This window comes from Sabethes cyaneus, chromosome 2 (genome assembly GCF_943734655.1).
Source record: "Sabethes cyaneus chromosome 2, idSabCyanKW18_F2, whole genome shotgun sequence".
Taxonomy (NCBI): domain Eukaryota; kingdom Metazoa; phylum Arthropoda; class Insecta; order Diptera; family Culicidae; genus Sabethes; species Sabethes cyaneus.
In genome coordinates, this window is record NC_071354.1 from 57,214,446 (window position 1) to 57,240,093 (window position 25,648).

The window sequence follows — 25,648 nt, forward strand, 5'->3', positions numbered from 1 at the left end:
GCATATTGTGCCCATCGATGGCGTTTTAGTGTACACCTCGAATGAACTCGACCGTGTTATCAGCTAATACATCAGTACAACGTTAATCATAAGACAAACACTGATGATAGATATACTTATATTCTATAATATATTTTCATCGTTGTGTTAAGCGGTATGATGATATACGGTTTGCGGCAATTGTAAAAATCCAATCTGTAGCAAAAACACCAACATCGGCAAAGTTTATCAAATTCCTATGTTTATAACATTAGGAACAATACAATTTAAGTACAATTTGCGTTTAATACCACCACTGAAAGAAAGCGAAACAATCAGCCTAATGGCCTTAAAACTGTCCGAAATTCAATCAATTGCCGATGATGTATGTATGTAGCAAAAGCAACCCCAAACACTTAGAAACTGATAAAAGTGATTACGTTTCAATCGGTTGCGGTTGTAGTGGAAGCTAGCTGGGTAGGTACATACGAACATTACGAAGCATATCAGGTGTGCTTTGGCTTGTCGCAATTGCATTAGTCACTCGTTACCCTTGATAGCCTGAACTCGGTTCGGCCGCGTCGTGGAGAGCTTCGCGAAATTGCAAACCATTTCACCTTCCACACGGTTGAAGGTCTGTTGCTTCTGCTGCAGTTTTGTCTTTGGCTCCGCTCGATTGCAACTCATTCAACAACACTATCCGCTTTGAGCTTGGTCCGGTCTTGGCCTGGCACGTACGTACGAACGTACGTACATATGAACAAAACGAGGAAGTGAGCCAGTTAATGTGAAAATGGACTAATTTCGCTGTTTTCCCGTTTCGGAACTGTATCGTTTGTAGCGTTTGCTAGCTGCCCGCTGAGGCAGCGCAGTGGCCCGTAGTAGAGTAGTCAAGTGAAGTTGTGCACACAATCGACAACCTGATCCAGCGCTGGTGATAACGAGGAAAGTCTCTAAACAAGCTGCTACTGCTGCTGGTATTCTGTATTGTCAGCGATTGGAGAACTTTCTGTCTTTCTGACGTGGTTGCGCGCTGGTTCCGAGTTACTAAACACGTTCGTGACCGAAAAAGACAAACATACAACAGTGGCTGTAAGTGTTCGGACTAGTGCTGGGGATGTTCAATTAAGTGTGAATTCATCCGTGATATCCACGATTTTGTGTTGTGAAATTGTGAGATTTTTTGGATTGTAAACTGTTGTTATCGTGGTATTTCTATTGAAAAGTGACTAGTTATGTGATGTGAAACCGTAAACATTAGATTATTTTTATGAATCATGACTTATTAAGTAAAAATGGCGTTAAAATCTTGTTACACTAGTGTAAAAAGTTTCCCTTTCCGAAAAAAGATTAGTGCGCTGAAGTGAGGAAATTGAACTGAATTTTTCATATTGGCATTAGGATCGGAACGAGTTTCACGCTCTTATATTGTATCATTGTCACAGAAGTAACCATTCTTGAAGGATTTACTGGTTTTGGCATTTATTGAGTTGAAGCAGATCTAACAATGTCGTAATGTGCTTCGTATTTTTTAACCTCATTATCCATTTATTGTGAACGAGTGTAAATTTTTATGCGTTTTTAGCTATACCATCTTTATTGCGCATGACTGATCTTCTTTTGTATATGCAAACACAGCTCCATTCAACGATTTTTTGCTTTTCAGCCAAAAGTCATTATAGTATGATTCTTAAAGACACCGTGATTCATCGATTCTCGTCTGTAAATACTAGTACAAACAGTTCAATAGTGAAGACTTGGAAGTACGCAACAAAAAGCGTAAATAAAAAACGGTAACTGTCTCAAATACTGAATAGTATCTCTTAGAACTTATTTATGCACTTAACGATATTGGCATGTTGCATGTTTTCAATCCATTCTCGTGCTAAACTAACAGTTTTTAGTATTCCGTGATTCATAATTGAACACCCCAACTGTTCTGCCAGCAACAAAGAAACAATTCATTCTCAGTTGTTACATAAATCAAATAGAGTAAAATAATTCTTTCTCCGCCTTCGCTTCTGCTTCGATCGTTTACAGTGTGTTTCGGTTCTACGGAGAGCTTCGAAGCAACAACCACAACAACAATAACAACCACTGCAAAATAGTGCTGCTAATTACTGCATACGATAATGAGCAAACCGGCAGGCACTGCGATTAAGTCAAATCGCATTTCGCGCGACAGCGGCATTTGCGTGGAAGACGGCGGCCGGAGCAAATCGCCCCTGGGCAGTGATAGTGCGGTGAAAAAGCGATTTCCGGCTGGAGGAGGCGGTGCACTGCTAGTTGGCAAACCGGCCGGACGGTCGTCTTACGTTCGTCGGTTAACGCAACATTTCGAAAATTTGACCTGCCACGATGAAAGCGACTGCAGCACGCCGACCTCATCCACCTCCGAGGAACAACGCTTGTCGGGGTCTTATCATTCCGACTGGAATTTAACCGCACCGACGGGGGGCGTAAGAGAAAAAGTGAAGGCAACAGCGGAAGTTGAACAGCAAGTGCAAAGTGTTGATGAGTGTGATAAGAAGGGTGGTCCGAAAATGGATGCCGCAGTGGCAGTGATTGAAAATATTTACGAAGAAATTTTAGTTGGTAAGAATGCTTCCTCCAAATTTAGCGTTAGGCAACAGATGCAATTCACATCGGCGGTGGAGTTCGACGATATCGATCGGTCGGGGGTTCACCTTGAGGGCGATACTAAGGCCGAAAACGTTCACCGTACAGATAAGATAATGAAGGCCGTACACCACAGCAAAGCGAACAGGTAAGAAACGAGTGTCACCGTAGTCCTGAACTGATAGCGTGCTATCGGTTGGAGTTTATTTGGGTTATCAATGACTTTGCCTATAGATATAGTTGGTTCACTATCATTAATATTTGACCCATTGAAATTCAGTATCGAAATAATTAAGTTTTAAATATTTTGAATTTTTGCAAATTTTTAAATCCAACTCTCTACTTAGTTTTTTTTAATTAAAAGCTCAAATAAAACATGCTAACTGCTAACAGAAAAAAATTGCAGTCGATCATTTGATTTTAAATGTGCTTTTTTCGGGGCGCGCCACTTTGAGGCAGCAGCTATGTTCAAAAATTTGGAATAAATAACATAAATATAAAGTTTCGCATGTCTCAGTCACCAACAGCGTAATCGCAATGCAATGCAAAATAAATATTTATTTCTTTACATATGCACATTTTTTGCTGGATATACAGTCAATCCACAATCATGGGTCACACACAATTGTGGGTTAGCTGCTTATTTCCGTTTAAATATCACCTAATAATTGATCAAATTATTAGTGCTACTCATGAGCTACAATTTTGTCAATCAATTAGTAAAAGATTCATGCATAAAACAGCAGTTATAGTTAAAATGACCCATAAAGGTGTGTGACCCATGATTGCGGACTGACTGTATAGAGGAATTAAAATGAAAATGCAAAACGCAAAGTGTGTCTTCGGAAAAACCTTCGTTTGTGAGGCTGATGATGATGTTGATAATAGCCCGCCACTTACCCCGTACATGGGAATTAGGCGAATTTACCTTATTAGATATGCATATCGTGCTTTCTTTCATTTGTTTTATAAACACTTGTTTTTACACTTGTTTTCGTTTGCCATGTTGTGTTGCACAGCTGGCTCGAATTAATCATTATTATCCTCCTCTAGCTGTATCGATATCTTTTTCTGCTGATGCTACTACCAGAAGTATTGACACCAGCACTAATTGAGAAAGGAATCTCAACCTCCACCAAATTGATTTCTTGACTTTACTTGTCGGCAATGTTGCTATTCATCGATACAAGCACTGATTCGGTTCGAAACACACTCAAAGGTGATTCCATAACGTAAAATTCTCTGGCAATGCTTTTCTAGCTGAGAATTATTTAATGCGAGTGAGAGAAAAGCGAATTACCACTCTCTCTTTTTCATGCAATGATTTGATCGCTAGTGATGCCAATCAAAAACGAATACATCGCGTTTTGACTCATCGCGATGAGTAACTTTGATTTATCAATTCTGGAAAACAGGCAAAAGCGCTATCGGATATTGAATTATACCGTCAAAAAACATGTACCTAACATTTATGTTGGTTTTTCAGTTCGACTATTAGCACCTGAGGTACTTGGAATATACATTTTTGCGACATACATAAATGCACTTCAAAATATCAACGTTCTTCTACTCCCAGAAGACTTTTAATCTCATAAACTTATTTTAACATGCTATTCATAATTTTTCAACATTCACGTTGAGTGCACCAGGATCAAATTTTGAACAGTGGCCGACGATATTTTTATTATCAGCCTTCATCGTTAGTCACACAAGAAGTAGATGTATTATTTTTCATAGCTTCGAACCTTCGAGGCACCAACTAATTATAATAATATTGCACCAAGTTTGCATTTCATTGAAACTAAATCTTGAAACCATTTTGTTTGTCCGTGTGCCGCTTGAAGTTACTGGTTGTATATGGCGTTGTAAGTATATTTTGATGTTTGACAAGTTCACAATTATTATATGTGATACGAATAACGTTTTATATTTGAACGAGCAATATTTCTTTTGTAATTTCTCAAAAAATATGTTTGTTTACGTTTCATCGCAAAATACATTCTCGGTTGGATGACAGCGATTAACGATGATTACCGATGAGTGTAAGGCAGAGATACCGAGCGAGTATTTTCGAGCGTAATCAATTCATATTTTGCTCACCAGTTTTTGCGTCGGCGATTCATCGCGAGCAATCAGGATACGATAGAATTGCCAGTTGATAAGATTTAAATCGTTGATGAGCAGGTGATGAGCCTTCATCGTGATGAAAATTTGGAACATTGCTTGTCGGTTACTTGACAAGATTAATGTGATTAATTAGAAACGCAATACTGAAGAAGGTTTTTGCTTAAACATTGGTGAATAAATGCCGTCGAATGTACCGATTAGAGGACGTACCTGCTCACCCGCATGGAACACTTGCAGGTGGCATTGGGAAGATTGAAACGAGTAAGATTCACAAACATGACGATTTTTGTAGCCACTCTAACTCAGAAAGGGGCATCTTTAACTTCCTCTTTTTACCCTGTCTTAAAAAATACAATTTTTTTAAGTTTTATTATGGACAAGCCAGAGAAATTAATAAATTCCGCTTTTGTCAAAATTTCAAAGTTGTCCCCTCGGCTCAATGATTTTGAATGATCAAAATATCATAACTAGTTCCCTGTATATCCATATACAATGTACGAGAGGATGACCTGGAACTATATAAGGTACCCCGGGGTAAGTAGGAATACAGGGTGTATGGGAACGGAGATCAATAACTCGCTTCAACCATACTTTCTCCAACTGAACCATTCTAGAAATTAAAGATACAACTCCAACGCCTATATTTAAATTACAGACTATTTATAATTGGTATTCTAAACGCGTTGTATGTGTATACGTTGATGCGGAAATGCGTTGTAAGTAGGGCGGTACTGGGCGTTTTTTTGGTGAAAACCGATATTTCGGTATTAGCGTAGAAAATACCGGTAATACGCTCAGCGATTTATTTTCCTTGCTAGAACGAAATTTTTGTTGCCAACGTTTCCAACAATTTAAAAAACTCCCATTTTCATCGAAGTATGACGAATGGCTTTAAGCCGCAGCAAAAGTTTTCCTTCATTTCCTTCAAATTTGTAGCAGGGAAGCCCACTTTTAATTATTTTCAAAACCCCGCTATTCTAGCTTCCAGCGGTTCCTCAGTCTCTTCACGAACTTGTCCAGAACCCTTGCATAGCTTCATCGTCTTTATCATCGTTCACATATACCTTCTCTTCTCTGTTATCAATCCCACTATACGCAGATATTGATTTGGAGCTACTTGTTTAATGAATGTATCACTCGAAAGGCTTAGAAGTATTTCAAATTTTTTCAGGGCCCAGCATCGTCGAAACAAATAAATGAAGCTGATTTTCTATTACCTTCGCTTCATACATGAAGCGACTAGTTTTATTTGTTGAACAGAACGTTTCAAGCAAGCTTCAGCTAAAGTTAGTAACCATTTCAAATGACGACGACTGACAGTCGGACACGGTCTGTCGATGTTGAGTAGGTTGATGATAATAGGCGTTAAATTGTAGGAAATGTTACTCAAATTCAATTTAATTGTATTCAAAGTTGATATAAAAATATAAAACTTTAAAACCGGTCGTCATAATGAAGTGAAACCCGTTTGATTGATGCCGATGAAAGCCAGTTTTGAAACGAAGCGGCACTGCTTCAGTTGAAACTGAGCTTCATTGTTGAGTGACGATTTACTATTATAATTGACGATACCGTGCGCTGATCATGTTTCCTAAATTCGTAATTTGAGAGTTTGGAATAATTTAGAAACTTTGAAATACCCAGTTGTTCAAAAATAAATTGAAACGCGACGTCTGGTTCATACAATGAAACATTTTTACAACAAAGATGCTCTACTGTGCCTTAAACAAGTTCAAGAGCTATAATTATTTGACCCACAATTTCACCCACATTTTGGACCTGGAGAAGATTTTGGGTCACAGAGTTTTGATCACAGTTTTTAACCACCAACCAGATTTTGCATCAGATACCGGACCTGGACCATATTTTAGACCTGGACTATATCGTGGACTACATTTTTAATCAACTTTTGTTTCATATTTTAGAACATATTTGGACTAGATATTGGACCAAACTTTGAATCACATTTTTTATCATAATTTGGAAGGGTCTTGGAGCTAGATTCCAGACCTACAACAGATTTTGGATCAAATTTTGGACCACATTTTTGACAGATTGGAACCAGCTTTTGGACAAGATTTTGGATCATATTTTTAAACCACATTTTAAACCTTATTTTTGATCAAATTTTGGATCAGGTTCTGGCCCTGAACCAGATCTAGGAGCTGCCTCAGATGCTAGACCAGATTTTAGACCATATATTTATCAAATTTAGATCAGGTTTATGATAATGTTTTGGATCACATTTTTCATCAAATTTTGAACCAGATTCTGGACTTGCACCGCATTCTAGACCTTACATGTTGTGGCCCTTACTTTGATTCTGGACCACATTTTTTTCAGATTTTGAACCAGATTTTGAATCAAATTTGGGCCTAGATTCTGGACCTGAACCGGAATATAAACCAGATTTTGGGCCTCATTTTTGATCAGATTTTAAGCCACACAGCACACACCCGGTTTTGGATTAGGGATTGAGCCAGATTCTGGACCGGATTTGGACTACATTTTCGATTAGATGTTAGCCATGCTGCATCTGAACCAGATGTTGCACCTCCATCAGATTCCAGATTTTTGGCCACATTTTTATCAAATTTGGACCAGATTTCGGATGATATTTTGGATCCCATTTTTGATCCGTTGTGAGACCTCATTGTGAACCACATTCTAGACCAAGGCCAGACTGTGGGCCTGGACCTGATTCCAGCCCACCTTTTTATCAAATTTTGAATAAAATTTTGGACCAGATACTCAATCTGGGACAGATAATAAGCCAGATTTTTAACAATATTTTTGATCACCTGGTGCCGATTTTGGACCACATTTTTAATCGGATTTTAAACCAGCAACCAGCCTTTGGGTTGGATTTTGAACCAGATTCTCGGCCTATTTTGCATTTGAATTATATTTTATCAAATTTTGTTCCAGATTTTGGAACAAATTTGGACTAGATTGTGGACCATGTTTTAAACCACATTTTTATCAGACTTTGGATCACATTTTGGACCCACACTCTAGACTTGGTTCCGGATCTGTAGCGTGACGTTTTGACGGCCTTGGCGAAGACCCGATATGGTACCCCCTCGTTTCTTAAATCAGTGTTCTTTAGAAGTTCTATTAGACTGTCGGATATGATTCGTACAACTCCCTATGTATAGTGCATCGCCAAACTTGAGACTCTTGAGAGTGCCTTACTGAGATTAAGGCCGTGTTTAGCGCCCCCTAGAGCTAACACCCTTGGCGGGGGCCAGTCTGGCCAATTGCACGCGGGAGCCAGTCTGGCAATTGTGCGTGGGCACGTTGTACTCCCGATATTTCTAGAGGATTTGTTCGAGAATAAAATTTTGATCCGTAGTAGTACGAGCCATATAAAGCCCGCCTGGTACTGCCCTACAAATCCTAGGGTATGCTATATTCAGTAATGTTGTGTATTTTTACTATTTGTACAACTTTGTAAAACAGGAAAAAGTCATACAACAACTACAAAAACAGCTAAAATAGAAAACTGATGTTAACGATTTTTAATGTATGAGAAATAGGATTTTTCGGTCTTTACACTTAAGTACTTTTTTACACGGTTTGTTTTTTCGAGTATTAAGAACGGAGCAACTTAGGGACCATTCATTTATTTCTCAATAATTTTGGGAGAGGCCCGACATTCGTCACATAGTTTGTAAATGGTTCCTAAGTTGCACCGTTCTAGAGTAATTGAAAAAACTCTAATGCGCATCAAAAAAGATTCTGGGCCAGAGTGCTGTGCGTCGACCAGCGTGATACTGCGAAAATGTTATAAATTCTGCCAAAAATTTGATGTACACCTAATGCACCTGTTACGTTTCCTTAACACTATGCATTTCAACCGATTTTAAATTTGTTTCGGATTAGAGATAGTTCCGACTTCAAATTTATGTCGGGTTGTTCGGAAATAACTCTTGAGAATGAGCGCTTCCAATTCATTCTGGAATGTAATTCTTCACTTTTAGAATTACTGCGTTTTAGGACGCAAAATATTCACATGACATATGAAACTATTTCTTTCCAGAACGCTACGTTATTTATTCGGCAGCGTCGGACAGCAACATAAATTTCTCTTTTGAGACAATTAAACCTTTTCAAAGGCTGTACAGTAATTGAAAATAGAATTAGATTTTCTCACCAAACAGGCAAAGCAAAGCTAAACCTAGGTGCTACATTCCATTATCGAAACTTGAATTCCTGTTTTAATGCGACAGACTTCGCAGCCAGGAATTAGAATACAAGACAATTGCAGGGCCAGTGCTATGATCTTATTAACCCTAACAGCCTCTCCCAACCGAGATTCGAACACACGACGACTGGCTTATTAGACTAGTATCGTACCTTGAGGCCAACTGGGAGGCAAACATTAATTGATATCAAAACTAGATGAAGGATATTTTCCGATAACTTTTCTGTCACAGACTTCGAGTTTGTACAAAAATAATGCAGAAACCAGACCACCCACCGTCGTGACGTAGTTCTACGTCAACAATGGCGTCGTGTCTTTTATCACAACCTATCTGATTTTTAACATTTATTTAATCAATATTTTCTTTAAAATTTCTTTTTACCATTATTATGTTTATGTTCTCTTTTATATACTTTTCTTTCCTTAAATCGTGAAACAATTTTGAACCGGTAAAATTTCCATTTCGTGAGATATCCGTTTTCCGTTCATAAACGTCAAATTGAGGTTCTGCAGGTATTAGAAAATGTGGGACCTGCCACAGTACAAAATTTTTCTGACTTGGGAATTAATCCACGATCCATTGTCATGGAAGCTTCAACTTACGGTTGAGTGTCAATATATGATTCCAAAGATTTCGACTCTTCGTAAAAACACCACTCTGAGTCTTCTGAAGCAGCCGCTCCTGACCGGGCATTTTCTTCCGCTCTCTTGTGTTCGTGAACAAACCGATCGTGCAAGCTGCTCCATCGTTTTTTCACTTCTTCGACTGAAATAGAAAAAAATGAAATGTAGGAAAATAAACACAATCCAAAGTTACTTTCTGTCTCTAGCTCTGCAGCAATTTTACACCATTTTTGTTCCTTCGATGAAGAGATTTTATATTCACCTGAAGATTTTGCGTAAGTAATCAGGTTCGATAAGTTTCACTTCGAAACAATCTAGGTATTTTAGCTGCATTATTTTTTCCTGTCATTTTCGGCGCTGTGCTAAATTCCAAAGATTTAGAAAATTAGCACAACGTCAGCGTTTTAGTAAAGGGTTGTCTGTCCAAAAGCGCTTTATTGTGAATGTACGCATACTAACGTGCCGCGTTTCAAACAAGAGGTGAATTTTAACGCTGACACTGAAGTCGCATTTTTTGCGCTTAAAGTTATGAATTACATAAAGAACTACGGTCTATTAAGGGTTTTGTGCCTTGTAAACTTTTCATGGCAGCGTATGCTCCTTGTATAGCTTGTAGTGAATGACAAAGTAGGCTACATGAAAGTACCGACGTAACCGTAAAGTTTCTGTTTATAATCTCTACATAAAACCAACTAAAGGGCGAATGTTACCAATATAAACAAAATGAAGGAGACCAAGATTAGTATAAAAGAGGTTTGCTAATGTATCAAATTTGTTAATCGGTCATACTGGGTGTTACCCTTGATCACCTGTTTGTTAATATACAAATTAGAAACATGTTCCGTTTTTTTTGACTGCTCACATTCACTTAAAATAACACAATCCCGGAGGGATTCTGGATTCACCCTTATTTTTGTTTTTGTTCGAATGATATTCGTTCGAAACTTAAACCAATTCATATTCTTGTTTGAATGCTCGTTCCTTTTGTTCGTTCGAATACGAGAATAGTGCTTCCCGATTCGTTCGAAGCAAACTATTCGTACGAATGCAGGATACGGCCGTAAACAAGAATAGAGGTGAGGGCCTCGATATCCTTACATGTGATGGGCCTACCATCTCGGATTTAGCGTCCTTCACGAGAGAGTTGATGATTCCGTTACCCGTGGCGAGTCAAACGCTGTCATGAGGCGCTGTCAAACGCTCACAAGGTCGAGGAAATTTTGCCCACCTTGTAGTGGAATCACCGTCAACAGGCACTCCTGGTATGGGAGCAAACATTCAAGGCCAGCGAGGTTATTGCTCTTGCCAACACTTATCGTCTGCATGAGTGCTTTCTATCTTGTCAGCGTAACCCTAAAAGTGCCGAGCCAACCGGAGGAATTCATAAAGCTAGCTGCCCTAGGTAATTGATAAAGCAAAATAGATCTTGTTAATCTTTAGCATGCCTTTTTAGTGTTCGACATCGGAACGAAAATTGCAGTCCGGGTTCCGGTCCGGTCCGGTTAAAAGGCGTTATTCCGACTATAAAGACTAATAATCCGGTCCGATTTGGCTCTGTTCAAGTTTCGGAACCGGAACAGAGCCAAATCGGACAGGAATAAAGTCGGAATAACAAAGTTCGTGCCGATTTTTACCGGACCGGACCGGAACCCGGACCTCAATTTTCGTTCCGATGTCGAACACTTTGCCTCTTTTCGAAATACTGACGTATCCTTCCTTTTAATGCGTCACAATTACAGAGCATAGGTTTCAAGATTTCGCTCTTGGCATTACTCAAGGGACACATACTTAGTGTATTGTTCGAAACCGAGTTTTCAAAGACGATTTCTTTGAAGGACATTGTCCAATCCCTGAACTAAAACTGAAATAAAGCTGCTAATTCATTGAAGTTGTTCAACTTCTAAATTTCAGGTTTGGAGTTTAGTTACCATTAACGAAATTAAGATAATTTGAAAAAGCATTCGATAGCGCCACGATAATTTGCCATTTATTATTCCCAGTCGAAATGATTCATTCGCATTTCTACGAACCGCGCTCGGCAGCTGTGACGAACGTGAGCTCCACCCTTAAGTTCCAAGCCTTATCACAGCGCAGCGCGACAGTCTGTGAGGCGATTAATTGTTATCAGGAACATACCATGCGGCAGGTCGTATTTGAGGAAGCTTTTCTTCTGTCCTGTCTGGATATTTATTTAGTATTTATCATTTGTTTTGCACTCTGAAACTGCAGCTTAGAATTTTTTTCTGTACCATATTTTCAGGAATATAGAGTTGGCAAAGGAAGCTACGGAATCACTAATAGTGGCGGAGGCGAGAAATGTGCCTCTAACAAGCGAACCCGCTTATGACGATCACTGTTACGACGATGATGATGATGATGATGATGACGACGATGACTTTAGTGACTCGGATTCTTTCGATTCAACCGATGATGAGGAACATGCAGTCATTGACTCTAGACCCGACTCAAACTCTTCTATCAAATCCGAGTATATGATCACAATTAAACAAAAATTATATTTGAAAATGATTTTTCGACTTTGAAATTGTAGACGCATTACCAGCATTATGAGGGAACTACTGGAGAACGAAGAAAATTATGTCCAAACACTTGCCAAAGGTATCGAACACTATGTTAGTGTAATGAGTAAGAATGACTTGCCTCTAGGATTGCGTGGACAACGGTTTCACATTTTCGGTAACATCGAAAACATCTATAAGTTCCACAAAGAAAAGTTCCTACCAAAGTTGCGTGAAAACCGAGCGAGTATTCAAGGAATTGCCGAAACTTTTATCCAATTCATCGAACAGGACCGTTTCTACTGCTATATCCTGTTTGCTCTCAATCGTCCGAAATCGGAAAGGATTTGTAACAAAAACTTGGAGTTTTTCCAAGTAGGTAGACCAATGTTTTTCTTGAATTTTAATCAATTACTAACGATACTGTGTCAATTTTAGGAACGCCAGAACGAAGTTGGTGATAAGTTGGGACTGAATAGCTTTCTCCTGCAGCCGATTCAACGGCTGCCGCGATATAAGCTACTGCTAGCGGAGATCAACAAGGAAGTGCTCAAACTGATAGCCGACTGTTTGCTCACCTCAGTCAAGGATGAAATCGGTATCCTCTGCAAGGCAGAAAAGAGGCTTGAACGTTTCATTGACGTAGTCAACGAGGCTATGAGTATCAACGATATTAAAGAGTGCTATGAAGTAAGTGTTCCTTTTTTTATATGTTACCTTCGATCAAATGGTAGTGCCAATTGACCTTCTACGTGCTGGAAGCAGGAGACAAATGCGATGCAAAAGGAACTGATGAACCCATTATCATTAGCTTTCAATATCTTCAACCAAGTCGTAGACTTGCCTCCGGTGTTGATTCTTAGGGCTAGGAATAGAAGAAACCCGGCGAAAAATAAGCCAGTGAGTTGTAGATTCTGTGTAAATACGATCATTGTCAGTGTCAGTGTATGTTCTGGTTTCGTGGTCAAGGATTGTTACGTCCGATGAATTTAATGATTCGAAAAACAATGTGCTCTATTTACTGAGTATGCTAACGTATCTTCAAAGTGAAATGTTAAAATTTTGATCGAGATTTTCATCTGATCAGCTCTCCGTTTACAAAAAATTTTCGAAATTATTTTCGAACTAAAGATTGAATGGTTTTCTCTGCAGTGTGTACAGTGAAACACTTTTTTCCAAAAACTTGTATTTTTTTATGATTCCCATTGACTCACTGTTCCTGCTGTCCAGTGCGCGGAAGCCATTTCATGGGAAACCTATCTGTTACAACTTATTATTCACTAGCTCATAAAAATATTTCAAGATTTGTTGAGGAAATCATTAACTAGGTGAACAATAGATATCTCCTGGCATAGTATTATAACTGTGTTATATTTTATGTCAATGACAAAATTTATCGTTAACAGATACCTGAATTTTTGGTTAGAGCTGTGAATTTTTGAAATTTTTTATACTTTTGGATATCTTATAATTATTTAGCATAGCATAGACAACCGTACACATCATGGGTGGCTGATATGATGTACTCGTAAGTACACCATACACCTAGCCATGTCCTTACGATTGTAGAAATGGGCACGTTAGTTGACCACCTACTTTAAGAGGATGCGCAGAAACTCACGCAATCTTCATAGGTGTTCTTGTAACCAGTATATATGATATGAATAAAATGTTAAAAATAAAATGAAATGAAGCATATATGGGAAAAATAGAACAATCTCACCATCAATCCTTCGAATGAAAAAAAAATTGCGTCAGTTTCCATCATCTAATATCCAATAATTAATTTAATTTTTCCTTACGATATCCATGTGCATTATTTAAGCTTGTTACTGTTAGAGTCTTAATTGTACAATAGGCGGTGCTTGAGCTAAAACGAAACAAATAATTAAAATAACATATTATACTTAGATGCTACCAAGGCCGTGTGGCTCAGCCGTCTGCATCTGGGAACCTCTCGGCATCGCACCTCCTAGCTTAGCTACTCAATAGAGTATTACCGGGTATGGCCACGTGGAGGCGCTAGGTAGGAGCTAGGGCTGGCAAAAGCTATGTTGGTCGCTTTCTCGTTTGCCTTATCCATTTCATACCCACTTTTGGATATCTTATAAGGCCATTGCAAATAATTTCAAAAGTTTTTGTCACCGCCCCCCCCCCCCCCCCTTGGAAATTGGCTTGAAAAATCGAGGGGCAAAAAAATAATTTATAGGATATGAGTTAATTTTTTTTCATAAAATTAATTGTCTGTAGGTTCTACAGCCTGAATAACTCGAAAAATGAGTGTACGAGTTGAGTTAATGCCTCTAGCACGAAACAGAAATGAAAATTCGAACAACGGAAATTCCGAAAAACGGCAGAAAATTTTTTTTCCGTTTTTGTCTTTTTTCGTAGATTTTCGCATAGAAAATAATAACGTCTATATTAAAAGCAAGTATAGATTTGGTTTTCACGTTTAAACTTTAAGTAAAAATGTCTCAAATCAATATTTTTTTTGCTCGATTAAAAAAATCTCTTTGTTCTTTTTTCGCTCCCCCCTTCAGTGGCCCAACACCGGAAGGACAAAAACTTTATAAAATATTTGTAATGGCCTAATTATTTCGCCGAGAATTTGAATGGCGGCGATTGTCTCAAACCAACACTTTTGGATATCTAGAATTAATTGAATACAATTATTGTAATGTATCGCAAAAAAAATCTCTCATTTTGAATTTGGCGATTTCTTATGAGCTTCTTCTTTTCATTATGTGGTTTTCGTATCTCAGTCTCCAGCTTCGCAATTTAAATTGATAGAAAATTTCTGTAAACAAACCAAAGGTGCACCCATGAGAACTATACTTTTACTTGTTCAATATAAACTTTTGAAAAGCATAGAATGTACTATTTTTTTCCTTGTTGGGGACCTTGGACCACTGCGACCAGTTCTTTGATCTATTGTGGTGTTAGAATGTACTACACAGTGAAGTCTTTATTACGCGGGGAATATGTTTCCTATGAAAATGTGTGAAAAATGCTCCAGTGTATATTTTAATTTAGATTTTTACGCGCATTTTGGAATAATACGTAACCATTTATCGAGGGATTGCTTCGTTTGTGCTGGTGGGAAGCTTTTTGAGCTTATTGTTCTCGATTTCTTATCGTTTAATTTTTCCGGCTACATTGATGATACTCAGCACGACTAATGCCCAAATGATCACACTGCCCTTAGTGTCCTACACACCTTTTGTAGCCTATTCGTCGCAAACACATCTTCTAGTTGATGCAATCCTCTAGTTGATGGCGCACCAATCAAAATTGATCTTATCGCGGCTACTTGTCAAACCGCAATAAATCTTGTAGTTTTAAAAGCTTTAAAAGCTATTTAAACGGTAACACCCTGACTAGGATGACCACACATTCTGATTTACCAGGACATGTCCTGTTTTGGCATGCGTTGTCCTGGTGTCCTGATTTACAGTGAAAAATCCGTATTTTCAAAATGAAATCCTTCTTTACTGAAGAAATTGAAGGCAAAAATCATTTATTTTTTAAGTCCTGTTTTCGTATGATGATGTCGGTCCCTCACGAAACAGGTTATCTTGTCCTCACAGATATCCCGATGCTCGATTTTACATATTCAGTTTCGTAGCATATTAGCATTGTAGCATAGTTCTGACTGTCTGACGGAGATAGACCCAATGACGAGAATGAAGCCATCTACGTGCAGCTGGAGGTACATACATGTTATTCGCCAAGGGACATCAGGATTGTCATTGAGATATAAAATAAATGTCCAGGTCGGTAGCGAATATTGGCGTAGCTAGAGGGGGTTCCTAGGGAACCAGGCCCTTTCAAAAAGTTTCACCATTGGAATTTGAAAGCCGGAAAAATAGTTCCCTCCTAATTTTTCTCGCACAAAACGCAAACGCACTGACATATGATAGGGACGAGGGAGGGAATCTAATCACAAACGAGCGCGAGATGGTCTTCAAGTGGGAGCAGTTCAACGGTGAATACCTCAATTGCGAAGTTGCCAAAGGAGGTGGAACGGAAGTCAACCTGGGAGTACCCATGGAAGATAGCAATATCGCAGAACCTGATCTCTTAAAAGTCGAGTTACTGAAGACTAATAAAGCCGCTGGTAAGGACCCTCTACCGGCAGAGTTTTATGAATATGTCCAAGAAACGCTGGCAACGGCTCTATTCTGGGTAATTTCCAAGATTTGTGAGGAAGAGAAGCAACTGATGGAAATGGATGAAAGGAGAGACCTAGCGTTGGTAAAGCCGCCTACAAGGTATTCTCCCAGATCTTGTTACTCCAGCTGTCACCGATAGCATGGTTTCGTAGGGAATTACCAGGCAGGCTTAAACGGGGCTCGTGTAACTACTGACAATATTTCTACCATCCGACAGGTCTTGCAGAAATATCGGGAGTACAACGTGCCTACGAATCACAACTTTATTGTTTTTAAAGCAGCATACGATACAGTCGATCGAGACCAGCTATATGGCAGATAATGAAGAAACACGATTTTTCGCATAAACTGACTGAACTGATCAGCGTTACATTGGATCGAGTGTATGTTTCGTGCGCATCTTGGAAACACTCTTGAATTCCTTCGAAACGCAGCGAGGGTTGAGACAAGGTGACGGCTGATCCTGCATGCTGTTCAACATCACTCTTTAGGGGGTGATCCGATAAGCGGGTATCGAAACGAGAGACACAATTTTTACCAAGGGCCAACTTCTAGTAAGGAGCTTTGAATCGCAAAACACTATGATCAAGAGGCTACGATCGTCGCCGTACGAAGCTGACAATGTACAAAACCATTATGAGATCGGTAGTTTTTTACGGAGTTTAAGATGGAACGTTGCTCACAGAGGACGTACGTGCCCTTACCGTGGTCGAGCGGAAAGTGCCATAGACGACATTTGTACGAACTGAAAGCGGAGAGTGGTAGAGTCGTATGAATCACGAGCTACAGGCGCTACTTGCACATCTAGTGAAAGTCGGTAGGCTACTGTGGTCCAGACGCGTCGTAAGGATGCTGGACGACAATGCGACGAAAATAGTGGTCTTCAGCAACCCTACCGGCACCAAGAACAAGGGGGTTTCACGTGCAGGATGGCACGACCAGGTCGAAAGTGATTTGCGACTTCTGAGATGACTGGGAAATCGACGACGAGTGGCAAGTTCGAGTTGAATACAAGGTCGACTGCTTGAAACAGCACGAGCCACTCCAGCTTTATGCTGCTGACGACAATGACGTCGATGGCGCTTATATAAGTTTTCATACAAAGTGAAATTTTTTTTGGAAGGCACCCGATAGGCCCCTCCCTTTCCTAGTTACGCCAATGGTAGTTAAGTGATTTATCGAGACCGGTTATCGGGTCCATGGCCTGCACACCAGACAACCGATAACTTTAGAGCTTCCCGAGGCCTGCTGATCAGAATTCCTTTTTACGAACATTGAACCAAATCTATCGAATACTCATCGACGGTGTTTCTGAAATATCAACATACGTTTCTTACGGGGTGTGGATATGGGCATGTATCATTGCCTAGCTCCAGTACATGTGCGCTCAAAACTACCGACGGTCCTCCTCAAATAAACAATTAAACAACCTGCAAGATGCGCACCTGATAAACGAGACTCTACCTTCCTCTCTGGAGCTAGGTGGATCAATACTCGAAGATGGATAGGGCGGGATACGATTAACCGTCGATGAAGCCTCAACCACAGTGCTAAGAGAAGAAACTTCAAGTGCACGGAATGGTTGGTTTGACGAGGAACGCCAGCATTCGTTGGAGAGGAAAAAATAACTTAGCTTAGCTTAGCTAGGATCAGGATTCACCTTGATAAATGATGTGATCGTACAAGCGATGTAGAGGAAAGAGCTTAGAAAAACTTGGGAAAATTTGGCAAAGTATCGACGAGCGTGGAGTGAGTTGACCATAATCCTTAGGAAAAAAAGCGTCAGGAGCAGGACAGGCATCGTGAATAACTCGATCAACTATTCTACACTCAGACAATTCCTTCCGAAATGTCGGGAATACAATATGCCCACGTATCATATTTGCTTGGATTTCAAGGCAGCATACGACACAGTTGAATGTGAAGAGTTATGACAGTTAGTGCATAAGAACGGTTTTCCGTAAAAATTAAATAACAGGGCTGATCATAGCTACCCTGAAGCGAGGGATGTTCTACGCGCTTGTTTCGGTAGCACTCTCGAGTTCTATCGAAACGGTCGATGGACGGTCCCGTATTCTATTTGCCATCGCTATGGAAGGTGTAAGCTGGCGTCAAAACAAGAGGAACGACCTTCAACAAAAGCAACCAACACCTAATAGAGGACCATGACATCATTACTAACAACCTTGGGACGGCGCGGCAATCTACGCCGATCTAAAAACGGAGTATCGTACCCCTGGTGAAAGTTGGGAGACTGCGGTGGTCCAACCATGTCGCAAGAATATACTACCGATATCAGGTATAGAGAGACCCCGTACTGGATAACTCATTCAGGTTGAAGCTGACTTGAAAGTGTCGAGATGCTCAACGAATTAGCGACGAGTAGCCTAGGTCGAGTACAATGGAGACAAGTTCCTGATAGCTGCTTCTGTAATCTAAACATATGATGTAATTTTTCGTTATACGGCAAATACGATATCAACAGGAGGATATTACTTGTTGAAAATTTGTAGCAGCGTTTTACATCACTCACATATCTGTTTTGAAAAAAGGGCGAAAATAATTTACAAAATATATTTCGCTTTTCCGTAATTTAATCTAACCCCGTCAAGCGCCTAGCGGGGTAAAAGTTCGATTCACGGACGGGGCAAAAGTGCGATTCATGGACGAGGCAAAAATGTATAGCTAATTATATACAGCTTTAGGCACTATATTACAGATACTAGAAATGGAAGATCTGCAGAAAACTGTGTGCTCTACAGATGTTGGCCGAAGAAAAACAATGTGTTTCCGCTGATGAAACAAAAAACAAACGTTTGGAAAAGCTTCGATCTAACGGACGCTGCAATACACCAGCGCAAAATAGAAAAGGTGCAAATTGAGAATATTCCTCACCGAAACATAACGCAGATTGAAGATAATATGGTTTCTTTAGCTAGTGCTGGGCTAATTTCTTGGATTCTAACTTCGAACTTTTGCCCCGCGGCATTCGCACTTTTGCCCCGCTAGTGGGGTAAAAGTGCGAATCTGCACTTGATCAGAAGAAAGAAGAATTTATTTTGCAAAACACTATTACCGCAGATGATTTATAGTTGAATGTGAAGACATTGAGTTACTGCATCACTATAAAATATATTATGTTGTTATCCTTCTTTATATCTCACGAAAATTGACAACAACTTCAAACATCGCACTTATGCCCCGCCCTACTCTATATATTGATATTCAGTTATACGATTCAGATCACTTCAAATAGCGGTGGTTCCATTGGTCAATTTATTACAACTGTTAATAACCTTCGAACAACTTACTTGCACCAATCGGGAAAAATAGAATAATAAGACACTACATTCACCTCAGCACGCAACATATAACTAATTCCTACTATCGACGTGGCAAATGGTAATGGATTCACGGTCATGAAATGCACCCGGGCTTCGAAATAACCAATTGCACTGTCTATAGAGCGCAACAACTCATCACCCGTATTATATTTTTTTTGTGTTCAGATAAATCTCTTTCACGTGGGCAAATTCCGCAAAATGTTCGAAATGGACATTTACGATTGGGACCGAAGGCGGCGCTACCCGAGCAAGATATTCTTCTTCGAGAAGTGCCTAATCTACACGGAGAAGTTCAAGGACTATCTGGAGTATCGAGGCCACCATGTTGACTCCGAGGTAGCCGTCTACAACGAAGGCAAGAGCAAGCTGTGCGTGTTTGCTCGGAAGCGAGGAATTCAGGAGGTGGAAATTTACGGAAGTGAAATTGGACTGGTACAGAAAATGGCCAGCTACATCGAGAATATGATGAGGGGCTACGCCGTGCAAGAACGACAACGAGTCAACGATTCGAATAGCAAGAAAAACTACCAGCACGAGCAGCGAGTTCCCAGTGTGAAGACCATCAATCGAGGGAGTATGGCCAGTACCATGAGTACCATTTCGTTGGTCAGTAATGCTAGTAGTCGTAAGTACACCGGGGAATCATTGAGTTATAGTTTAAAAGTAGACATAAAACGAAACTTGCATTTTTCAGGTGATAGCTACGAATCCACTTCTCAAACTACATGGTATGTTGTACTGTAAGTAGTGAGCTAATTGTGTCCACCGTTTATTAATTGATCTGTCTTATCGTATGACGTAATTGTAAATAACGGACCTAGAAGAAACACTTAAAAATTCCAAATAATTAAATATAAATTTGCTTAGATCAAACTGGCCTTGTCTTTGATTATTTTTCCCCCGTTCTGTATTCCAACGGTTCTTAATGTCAAACCAAAGTGTTTCGATCGAGTTGTTTGCCCAATTGATTTTGCGCGCGGAATAAAGAGTGCCAGCCTCTTTCGGTCAAAAAACGTTCCGTTGAAATACAGAATAAAGGTGTTAATGTCGCAATCCACTTGTAACTGTTTGTGACGTGCGGAATGGTTACTTTATGTTGGTAATGGTACTAAAATTATTAGGTTTGGGTAAAACCTAAAACAGTTTAGTTTATTTCTTACAGGGATGCTGAGAAACCCGTCCAGAGTCTGGTATCGTCGCAAAAGCACTTTTGTCAGATCATGCTGGCAAACCGGAAGTACTACTTCAACGAACTTCCCGAGGAACTTTCACAGGGTATATGCGCATTCATAGAGGTGTACGACCGAATTTTGGAAATTCATGTCAAGCGAGTCAACACAGATTTTGCCTCCCCAGATATAGACATTGACCAACTTTGCGAGTTGTTCATCGGGTACTTTCAGGTATGTCCTGCAGCTTAACGTACGTTAAAGTTATGAATTAAAAACGCTTAATAAACTATTTCAGGAATCTTTATTCGAACCATACAACACATATTTGATTCATTTTAAAAAGGCTGGAGGAATTATGAAAAACATACATCGTGCATCGGTAAGCAATTATTTTGATAACTTTTGCCCAAATAACTTGAACTATTGTTATTTTTATGTCAGCGCACTTCCCTCACTGGAACGATGGTAGCGCAAACGATGGAAGACTTCACCTTCCTGCCGGTGGACATATGGAATAAATATCATAACTTTTTCAAATCGCAAATCGTACGCATGTCGGAAGCGATGAACGAAAACATCGACAGTTCGGATAAGGATCTGTTCCGCAAGCTTGCATTCGTCGAAGTCCAGATAAATAGCTTCCGTAAAACATTGGTGCAGAACTATCGGCTGTTCAGTTTGGATGAAAATGTTTCCCCATCCAGCCTCGGGCTGGTGGTTTATTCCGATCGGGTTCGATACGGAAATGAAACACTAAGTTCACACAGAATTTTGCTGTGCGAGAAGGGAACCGTTTGCGTTAAGGTTCAACAGGTTAAGGAAATCGATCGGCAGATGGAAAAATATACCCGCATTGTGTTTGTCGATAAGTTCCGACGACCAGAAATGGTGGCAAAGCAAAGCCGAAAGTCGGAACTTAGAGTAAACTTTGAAATCAACGGATCGAAACATCCGGTCGATTTCGGCAACAAAGCTCACAAGGATAAGTTTTATGGGAACTATTGCATGCATTATGAGAAATGCGTTAGGAAGCGGTTGTGAGCATATTTGTTTATGAAAAAGACAAGTAATCAATGAGAGGAAACGATTTAAATGAATTATGATTTTTAATAGAAAACTGGTTGATACCGTTGGTTGCAATATTTGACAAATAAAAGAATTGTAAAGGATGTGTGCATTCTAGTTTTGCCTACCTGTGGATCACAATTTAATCATTTGTTAATCTCACAATGAAAAAAATACTATAAATTGACGAGGCAACTAATAACCAGCGCCATGAGCCATCGATCCATTATTGTTGCAAATCGTGCTAAAAGTTCAAACTTTTTAGATACTCGCCGGTGAAACCGGGCCAGTGCAATGGATTCTACTAAACTCTAGCAGCACCACCCAACCGCGACTCGAACATGCGACGACTGACTTGTTAGACCAGCAGTGAAACCCTCGAAGCTTACAGAGCGGTTCATCACACCCTCAATAGCGGTGTTAAAAAACTCACAGGACAATATATACATTCCTTTCCACAACCCTCTGCACGATTCAGTCGTTCCGGAGTAACCGCATCAGTTCATCCGAAAACCCGTACTCGTTCGTAATCTGTCAAAGCTGTTCCCGTTCGACTGTTTCGCTTGCTGCTCTGAAATCAACACGAATATGAGATGTGGCATGAGGGCCCCTTATACTCATTCCATATCTCATAAATATGTCGACGTCAAGAACTTTTCACGATTTTTTTTCTTTTCAGCATTTAAAATGAAACTATCAATTCTTAATATAGCTAGGAAGGTTTTATGAAATTCCGAAAGGTGTCATGTGACTTTTGTCCTTGTGTACGAAGTTTCTAATCGAAGTTAAAGTCTTGAAATATTGGATGAAACAGGCATGATCCGTGGTATTTATGGAAGATTCGCTGAATTGGATGCCTCCTATAAAGTGAATACTAAATCAGCACTTCCTCTTAATTATCCCAAGCTACGGTAATGATGGACGTAGCCAGCAAAAGTAACTTTCAGGGCAAGGCTCCATCTTTGACTAGAGTAGTGTTATTCCCAAACATTAGCCCTCAAGCGGTTAGAATAGGAATTGAGAGTCATTAGTATGCAAGCTACGAAATATACCGTGCCTTTGCTATGCAATGTAATTACAGCAACCGAGCCGATAACCCTTTTTGTAGACATTTCAAATCATTCCTTAGGTCATTACTAGTGGTCATACCATGTTTGTAGAGTCCTGCCGGGAGACGGTCCTTATTCCAAGTTCTATTAGTCTACCTGGCTGCCCTATTTCTCATCGGATTTCCGCGAAGTCGTGAGCCGAGATGCTACTTTTATTTGTGGGCATTCCCCGGTTAACTTCCATTATATCGCCATCGTTACAAATCAAGCGAGATGCAAATGATGCCAACCCGTACGCGAGCAAGTGTGAGGAGCCTACCATCTAACGCTTACTCCTCCGATGCAAGCATGCGACAAACAACCGCTGGTATTCTCTTACCGACACACTCGTGAGCGCACAGCACAGCGTTCTGCGCAGCCCGCTCATGAAACCAACAGCTCGTGAGCAGGCGACAGCCCGCGAGCGTGAGTAGGATGTATGACTGCATATATTGCCTTACTTCCTTTTTTCCTCTACATCTTACGCCTTCGCTTTACACGCGTATAACAGTGAGGGCCCTCGTGAGCGTTTGGTATCGTCTTCTCGGGTTGTGTTACCGTTCGTAACATTTGTATACATATATACAACCGGTTCAAATTCGGTTCAGTTTAGTCCAGGAATCAGTAAAAGAGATAGCAATTGAGGGGAACAGCAAGGACAGACTCTTCGGTGGAGATCGTTTCTAACCAACCGCCGAGCGAATAACATCCAAACGAACAAGTGGACGTGAAATTAGAAGTACATAGCTTAAAGTAGTTGTAGTACAGATAGAACAAAAATTAAAAGTTTAAATTAAGAAGAAAGTTAAATCAGGTAAATAGAAAGCGGAAACGTGAAGCTTATATCTAGAAATTCTGGCTACAAAATGAGTATTACGTTTCTCAAATAGGACCCGTCTAAATAGGCTGAGACCAACACTACCCGACCACGGGTTCACGTGAGACTCGTCGGATTTAGGAAAGATCGAAGTCTTGTCTAAATAAAGGCTAAACTCTTGGCTAAACTTGGAAGTCCGAGAAGAATTAAGAACATACGCGTGCCGTCCACCTGACTTACTTTACTTTAGTGGCAACGGTTCGTTACCGATCCTGCGCCGAACGAATTATGGTCCTCCAGTACCGTCGGTCCTGTGCTGCCGTTCTCCAATCCCCACGAACACCTGCTGAGCGTGCATCGTCTTCGACAGCACACACCCACCGGGTGCGGGGTCTGCCTCGGAGTCGACGGCCTCTTCTTGGTTCTCTGCTGAAAATAGTTTTGGCTACTCTTTCATCGGGCTTTCTGGCCACATGTTCAGCCCACCGCAGCCTGCCACATTGCACTACCTTCACTATATCAGCATTTTTGTATACTTGGTACAGCTCGTGATTCATGCGTCTGCGCCACACTCCATTTTCCATTTTGCCACCAAGTATAGATCGCAGAATTTTACGCTCAAAACCCCCAAGCACTCGCCGATCAGCTTCCTTTAGCGTCCATGATGCGTGTCCGTAAAGGGCCACCGGGAGGATTAGTGTTCTGTAGAGCGCCAGTTTTGTGCGAATTTGCAAACTACGGGACCTCAGCTGGCTACGTAATCCGTAGAAAGCCCGATTCGCGGCTTCAACTCGTCGTTTCACTTCGCGGCTTACATCGTTGTCACATGTCACGAGTGTACCAAGGTATATAAATTCCTCCACTACTTCATATCGTTCCCCATCTAACTCCACCTCGGCCACGTTCCCTACCAGCAAGCATGTACTTCGTTTTGGCGGTATTAATGGTAAGTTCCAATCTCGCAGCTTCCCTTTTAAAGGGCCTGAAGGCCTCTTCCACTGCTCTACAATTGATTCCGATGATGTCGACGTCATTCGCAAAACCAAGCAGGAAGTGAGATTTCGTGATGATAGTTCCATTCCTTTCCACGTTTGCCCTTCGTAATGCACCTTCCAAGGCAATGTTGAATAGCAGGTTAGAGAGTGCATCCCCTTGCTTCAGTCCATCCAACGTCACGAAAGCAGCTGAGGCCTCACCCGCTATTCTAACGCATGATTTGGATCCGTCCAGCGTCGCACGAATCAGCGTAACTAGTTTCGTCGGAAAACCATGTTCTAGCATTATCTGCCACAGCTCATTTCGTTTGACTGAATCGTACGCCGCTTTAAAGTCCACAACAGATGGTGTGTCTGCAAGTTGTACTCCCGGAACTTGTCTATCAACTGACGCAGGGTAAACATCTGATCCGTCGTGGAGCGACCCTCACGAAAACCAGCTTGGTACTCGCCGACGCAGGACTCCGCTAACGGTCTCAGTCTGCAGAACAGGATACGGGAAAGCACCTTGTAGGCAAAATTGAGCAATGTAATTCCTGGATAGTTTTTACACTCCGTTCGATGTCCCTTTTTGAAAATTGGGCAAATGAGGCCATCCAACCACTCCTGCGGCATTTGTTCTTCCTCCCAGATCCTGACAATGATCCGGTGGATTGCTTCGTACAACCGCTCGCTCCCCGCTTTTAGAAGTTCAGCCGGGATACCGTCCTTCCCAGCAGCCTTACCATTTTTCAGCTCACTGATTGGCTTCTTAAACTTCTCTTGTGTTGGTAGTTCCACAGCTTGACCATCGCTTACAATTTCTATCCTGTCCCTGCTGATCTCCGCATTTACCTCTCCATTCAATAGTGTCTGAAAGCGCTCCTTCCACCCGTCTGCTACCGCCGTTTTGTCGATAAGCATGTTGCCAGCACTATCAT

At 40.6% G+C, this 25,648-nt stretch overlaps 1 protein-coding gene across 7 annotated transcripts; it reads left to right on the forward strand.

The window, feature by feature from the left end:
• The first annotated feature begins 543 nt into the window (after positions 1-543).
• On the forward strand, positions 544-22,277 carry LOC128738906 (triple functional domain protein-like). Of its 7 annotated transcripts, XM_053834379.1 has the most exons (12): positions 544-1,071; positions 1,646-1,772; positions 2,020-2,746; positions 11,817-12,044; positions 12,108-12,450; positions 12,514-12,765; positions 12,838-12,975; positions 19,757-20,216; positions 20,286-20,331; positions 20,754-20,994; positions 21,059-21,142; positions 21,205-22,277. In XM_053834379.1, the coding sequence occupies exons 3-12, from the start codon at positions 2,112-2,114 to the stop codon at positions 21,802-21,804; spliced, it is 3,027 nt and encodes a 1,008-aa protein (XP_053690354.1). In that variant the 5' UTR covers positions 544-1,071; positions 1,646-1,772; positions 2,020-2,111; the 3' UTR covers positions 21,805-22,277. The 7 variants fall into 7 exon arrangements, with proteins under 7 accessions (XP_053690354.1, XP_053690355.1, XP_053690352.1 ...); XM_053834380.1 differs by lacking the exon at positions 1,646-1,772 and having other exon boundaries at positions 544-1,169; XM_053834377.1 differs by lacking the exon at positions 1,646-1,772.
• The last annotated feature ends 3,371 nt before the right edge of the window (positions 22,278-25,648 follow it).